General features: G+C 48.8%; 1 protein-coding gene across 2 annotated transcripts in view; it reads right to left on the bottom strand.

Annotated features, from left to right (window-relative positions):
• Nucleotides 1-3,144: 3,144 nt before the first annotated feature.
• Nucleotides 3,145-6,000, bottom strand: part of PDZRN3 (PDZ domain containing ring finger 3) — a 238,174-nt gene continuing 235,318 nt past the window's right edge. For both annotated transcript variants that reach the window (XM_004738373.3, XM_045077814.1), the window contains one exon: nt 3,145-5,604. In XM_004738373.3, coding sequence (XP_004738430.2) covers nt 4,036-5,604 — 1,569 coding nt within the window. In that variant the 3' untranslated portion in view covers nt 3,145-4,035. The remainder of the gene's footprint in view (nt 5,605-6,000) is intronic.

Raw genomic sequence — 6,000 nt, 5'->3', positions numbered from 1 at the left:
TTGACTTGGGAATCTCCCGTTTTCATTTAAAAAGATGAAAAGCTTAATTTGTGTCCCAAATTCCTATATTTTTATGTGTCGTCTGTCCTATGTTCTTGCCTGGAGAGTTAGAATACCTTGTAATTTAAAACTCAAAGAGAACTGAGCAAAATGCCCTTCATTTTGAAGCAGTTTCTTTTATTGCAATCATGACTGTGGTACAAGTAATGGCAGAACTTGAAGAGACGGTAAGTGACTTCTTGAGAAGCGGATGGAGGCACAGTGGTGACAGGTGAAGGGTTTGGCATCACGTGGGTGCAAATTCAAAGCCCCTCTCTACACTCATCTGGGCGGATTGCATCATCGGAGTTTAAAGCGTGGCTGAGGCCACCGCCGTGCTGAAGCACCCCACTGATGGGGTGAGATGGCGGGGTAGCTTTGCACACGCGTGGTTGAGAGTCTCTATCAGTGCTACAGGATAGAAATAGAATATGTGGCACATGCGTAACCAAATGTTTCTAGGAGCCACATTAAAGTGAAAAGAGATAAAATTAAAAGTATTTTCTTTAACCCAACATATGTGAAATATTATCATTTCAACATGCATGAAAATGGAAATATTTTACGTCCTTTTTTGGGGGGCATCTTTTAAATTCATTTTCTCAGAACATTTCAATGGAGGCTAGCCATATTTTAACAGCCCACTAGGGCTAGTGGAGCTCCTGTATTGGATGGTATGGGAGCACGGAATCATCCATGAATTCTCATTTCTTTCCCTGTGAATTTTGAAAGTATTGTTTAAACTTGAGTTATCCAGCCAGTGGAGTGGCTGCTAGGGAGAAGTGGGGATCTGTCCGTAACCCTGAGATTTATTTAGCGAGGAGAGGAATAACCATCAGCACGATAACTGGGGAAGTATGGGTGCTAGTGGTTGGTTGGATTTCAATTGCCATCAGCAATACAGTTCTAAGGGGGCAGATGTTTATTCTTCGATATTAAAAATGGGTCCCGATCAAACAGTGCCGTCAGAGGCAACTAAAAGCAGCTTGCAAAATAAATCCGTATGATTGTCCAGTTCATTTGGTCTCAGGTTGAGGTTTTTGTAACTTCAGGGGAGGAACACAAATGGACTTCGGGGTCACAGAAGGCCTCCAAAATGCTACACAACTTACTATGTTTTTCCATTAGGAGAATTCTTGGCTTCCATCAGATTCTTCTCTGGGCCAAGGAAATCAAGGAGTATTAGCAGCTGAGGCAGGACGGCGGCCTGTCGGCTACAGTGGAAGTTCTGTTTACACAGGAGCCAGGGTTTCACACCAGTGAGAGCAAAAGTTGTAAATTGTCTCTTGTCACCATGACCCAGGAAAATCCCTCCATGCACCCATCGGCTCGGAAATGCCTACACCGCGAGGCACTTGGGAGCTCAGACTCACTGAAGAAATGGCAGATTCATGTCTTCTGGCTTATGTTCACTCCAGGGCATCCACTGATGAAATGTGTTTATTTTTTGGTTGAGGGCACATGGTCACGTGCAGCTGAGTGAACTGTGGATACGATAGCTACCTCTCCCCTGCGGCCGTGGCATTAAGAGCTGTGGGCACGGGAGGTGGGCTCTGAAGTCAGATCCCCGTTTGTTTATTGAATGAGCTACGTTTGTCTCCTTGAGCCTCTTGCTGGTGGATAAAGTGACGATTTCTGGGGTGTCTTCCAGAATTTCTTTTCGGAGTTGATTTGCCAAATTAGATTTGGAAACTTCTTCTCACATTGCAAATTATGACCAAATGTATTTATATGATGAAGTGATTTAAAATATAAGTTGTAACTGTAGGATCTAGAATTGGATTTAAATGTATGCTGCTTTCCATTTCCCTGCACTTTTTTTATTAAGTGGCACTGGCTGACCCCTCATTTGGAGGTGGGGGAGTGGGGAGCTCTGGTGAGAAGCTCCTCAGCTTCACTCTCATGGCACATGACTGTTGAGGCTAGAGCTCTTTGTTCCTGTGGCTACCTACGTACCTCTGACTTCTCTGAGAACACACAAGGGGAGGAAAACTATTTCCCCACAGAAACCCACATATTTCCATGTGTCTCGCAGCCATGTTTGTTCTTTGTGAAACATGAGTGAGAAAGGGTGTGAGGCAAGAGCGCTATAGATGAGCTTCTTCTGGGAACCGAGGACCACTTCTGCTGGTGGCTGAACTTGGAGAATATTGGAAAACCATGGCCCTGTTAGTCCACCTTTTGAGAAAACTTGTCTTTGGAGGACTGATGAGAGTAATATAGCAGATTTAACTGTCTTTGTACTGCCTGGTCTGGAAGAGGGAATGAACAGACATCTTATACACTTCAATGTCTTACCTTCACTAAATTATTGTAAGCGTGACTAAGAGTTAGCTTCAAGATTTTAGCCCCCAAGGAGGAATTTTGGTTGGAGGAGCATAGAGGGGCGTTATCTGTGAGATGTCTAACCAGCTGGTCACTTCAATCAAATTTTTAGTCAGATCAGTGTGTAAACTAGATGTCTGGCAACATGGCAAATGAAATGGACTCCCTTCCTAATCCTATCTTTATTTTGTGTTTTCAGTAAGTCTTACAGTTGCAATTGGTATCAACTATAACCAGGGAACCATTTGTAGCAAATTCATTATTTAAGATCCATCATGGTTTTGTGGCTCAGTAGTTGGGATTCTAGAAGATACCAGTTTTAAAAACCTGCTCCCTTAAGTGACCTAGGTTATTCTGTGAAAATATGAGATAGTTTGCAGAAATGGGAAGCTGGGTCTAGCCACCCAGAGTTGTTTTATCGGCAGGCAGTAATGACTGCAATAAACCAGAGGGATTTCATTGTAAATGTGACCCTGATTGATAAACTTGCTCCTTCTCATTTTTGCTTACAGGGTAACTGGGCCAGGCTTGAGGCTTTCTGCAAGACAGCAGTCAGAATGCAGGATTCAGTGGTGAGCTTGATTCCCTCTTCTTAACTGACAGACATTTGTTTTAGATCTGTCTTTGGGTTTTGGGCAGAATGAAGGTACTGGATGATTTGAAAGAGTCAAATATTCCCAAGGTAATAGATAATATAACGGGAGAAAAAAAAGAAACACTGCGAAAGGCTTTTATTTTATAAGCACCACTGCAAAAAATGAGGAATCACTTCAAAACATATCAAATAGAAAATAATAATTTATTTTAACTTCATTTTACTTAGTGTTTGTAACTAATCATGATTTCATGAGCTTGCTTGTAAAACTCTGTCCCTCCAAATCTACAAAGCAAAGGTTTACTACAATGAGCACTTAAAATTCCACAAACCACCTCCATCCACAACTTTCCTGTACATGCAAATTCTTCCATCGGGCTGCAATATTTGCAAACATGCTTTAAACTTCCATAAAGCTGCATGATATTTTGCTTTCTGGTAAAACCTTTACGCTCTTGGGAACTTTCACCAGGAGAAAAAAAAAAAAATGTTTGTTTAAATGTGTATCCCAAACTCTAAACACTGCTGGTTTGGTTATGTGTATTAAATCCTAAACCACACAGTTTGGGAGTTTTGAGTTGAAGCCTTGACCTAAATTATATATTAATGGTCACTCATATGAAACACATTTAACAAAGTAACATTATAAAATAGGGTTCTGTTAAAAATACACACTGGCGGTTGTATTTGTGTTTTCGGCAGGAAAAAGAAAAGCGTGTTTAGCTTTTTTTATATGAATATAGTTTAAACAAATTATTCTGTGAAAGTATGCTTAATAAAAGATCTTTTTGAAATTTAAACACTTTATGTAAAAGGTAGCAAGTAAAAAAGTACAATTGCTATTTGAAAAAAGCTCTGCTTGTGACCATTGCCTTCCAAGACAGTTAAGGGTGGTTTTTCTCCGCTTAAAATAGAGCTATCGACACCCAGAGTGAGTTGCAGCGTTGGCCTGTCGTGACTATAAACAGGATGACCGTATTTATCTTATATACAAAAACTTGCCGCATTGAACGAGGCAGGAATTTCTACCCCAACGGTAGCGTTCTCTCGTATGTACACCACGCGGGAGGGGACAATTATACAGTCGTCACGGACAAGAAGGAATTGTACACTCTCGTGCCATCCGGGGACTTTGTGCCGTGGGTTAGGAGTTCTTGGATTGTCATCCAATTGTCAAAGATCTTTTTGTTCCTCTTCTTCATCATCTTTTTGTGGCTCAGTTCGAGGATGTTCATCTCCTTCCTGTCGTCGGCCGCCTGCTGCTCCTTCAGGCAGTCGAGCCGGCTCTGCATCATGAACTCGCGCCGGCGCCGCTGCTCCTTGGCCTTCACCACGTGCTGCTTGCGCTCCTCCTTGCTCCAGTAGCGGCCCAGCTTCAGCTCGCTCACCGCGTCGTCGTCGGTGGTCATGCCGCTGCGCTCCTCGCGGATCTTGAGCGCGCGCTCCCGCAGCAGGCGGTCGCGCACCGGCCGCTTGGTGATGTAGCGCGTGCCGTCGCTGCGGACCTTGACCTTCCACTCCATGCGGGCCTCGGCGGCGCCGGCCGAGTGCAGGTCCTTGCACATGCTCACCAGGCTCATCTGGCTCTGCGCATACTCCACGGCCGACTTCTGCTGGATCAGCTGCATGTAGCTCTGGTAGTGCTGCGCGTGCGCCGGGATGTGCGCGTGTTTGTAGGGCGAGTGCGGGAAAGGTGGCAGGTAGGAGCCGCCCAGCTTGGGGCTCGGGCCCGGGCTGCCGCCGTCGTCGCTGGGCCTCCGCTCCCTGCTCTCCGGGGCCTGGCTGGGCTCCAGCTCTCGGGGCGGCGGCGGGCTGTAGCTGGCGCCGCCCGCCTCCGGATCTTCCGTGATGGAGAGCAGGTTCCTGGGGCACGGCCCGTAGGCCTCCGCGCTCCCCGCGGCCCCCTCGCCGCCCGCGCAGCCGCCGCCCTCCGCCACTCTCCTCAAGGAGTTGTCGGGGGACATTTCCAAGGTGAGCGGGGTGCTGCGGCAGCTCTCGCCCGTGTTGTAGGCGCTCGAGCTGTCCTTGTCGGATTTCTCGGGGAGCTCGGTGATGTCCGATAGCTCGTGGCGGCGCACGTCCACGCTGGTGTTGTAGTTGCGGAAGCCGCTGTGGTGCAGCATCCACGACTCACGGTACTGCTCGCGGAGCTGCTGCATCTTGTGCGCCCGCACGATGCTCAGGCACTCCAGCTCGATGCTGCGCAGCTCCTCGTTCAGCAGCTCCAGCTCCTTGTCCACGCTCTCGGGGTCGCTCTTGCTGGCGTCCAGGGGGCTGCTGGCGTAGTACAGGCTGTAGGGGCTGCTGCTCTTGGCCTGGCACTTGAGCTCGAGGAGCTCCCGGAAGCGCTCACACTCGTCCACCGGGATGCCCAGGTAGTCGGCGTCGGCGCAGTCGGCCGACAGGAAGGACTCGTTGCTGAAGGGCAGGTCGCCGCTGCCCAGGGTGTCCTGGCTACACGTGAGCTTCCTCTGCCCGGCCAGCGGGGTGGACGAGGCGGTGGCGTCGTCGCCGTTGTTCTCCTGCTCCGAGCTCTCGTCGTTGCGCGTGCTCTCGTCGGTGCGTCCCACGCCGCTGTCCTTCTCGTGCTGGTTGGACAGGATGGTGGCTGTATCGGTGGTCCCCCCGTCTTCTTCGTGCTTCTTCTGGAACAAGAACAAACGTCCACGGTGAGGGAGATGCGGACTGCAGTGGCCATGTGCCCTGCAGGCCAAGGGCTGCCTGTGGGGGCAGGCTCTGTGTCTCTAAGGCTGAGAGCCGCAGATGCTCTCTGTACCTGGCCATCAGGCAGACCCACCCAGGCTAAACACCTGCCCTGTTCCTCCTCCTCAGTTCTCCCACCTGTAAGACGAGGGTATTAGTTACCTTAGCTCAGTGAATGATCCTAGCCATGCTGGCACCCAGTGCATGGGGAGCAGGAGGCACAGAGGGCCTTACCACTCAGCAGTGCGTTTTCAGGACCCTGACCACGGAGGTGGCACAGAAGGGGGCTAGAGCTCTAAGAAGCTCAGGCGACACCGACGGAATTGCTCTCATTTTGA

Source organism: Mustela putorius, unplaced genomic scaffold (assembly GCF_011764305.1).
Source record: "Mustela putorius furo isolate JIRA1106 unplaced genomic scaffold, ASM1176430v1.1 tig00000095_pilon_pilon_pilon, whole genome shotgun sequence".
Classification (NCBI taxonomy): Eukaryota; Metazoa; Chordata; class Mammalia; order Carnivora; family Mustelidae; genus Mustela; species Mustela putorius.
The sequence above is the reverse complement of the archived record's forward strand: the minus strand, read 5'-3'. Positions and strand labels throughout refer to the sequence as shown.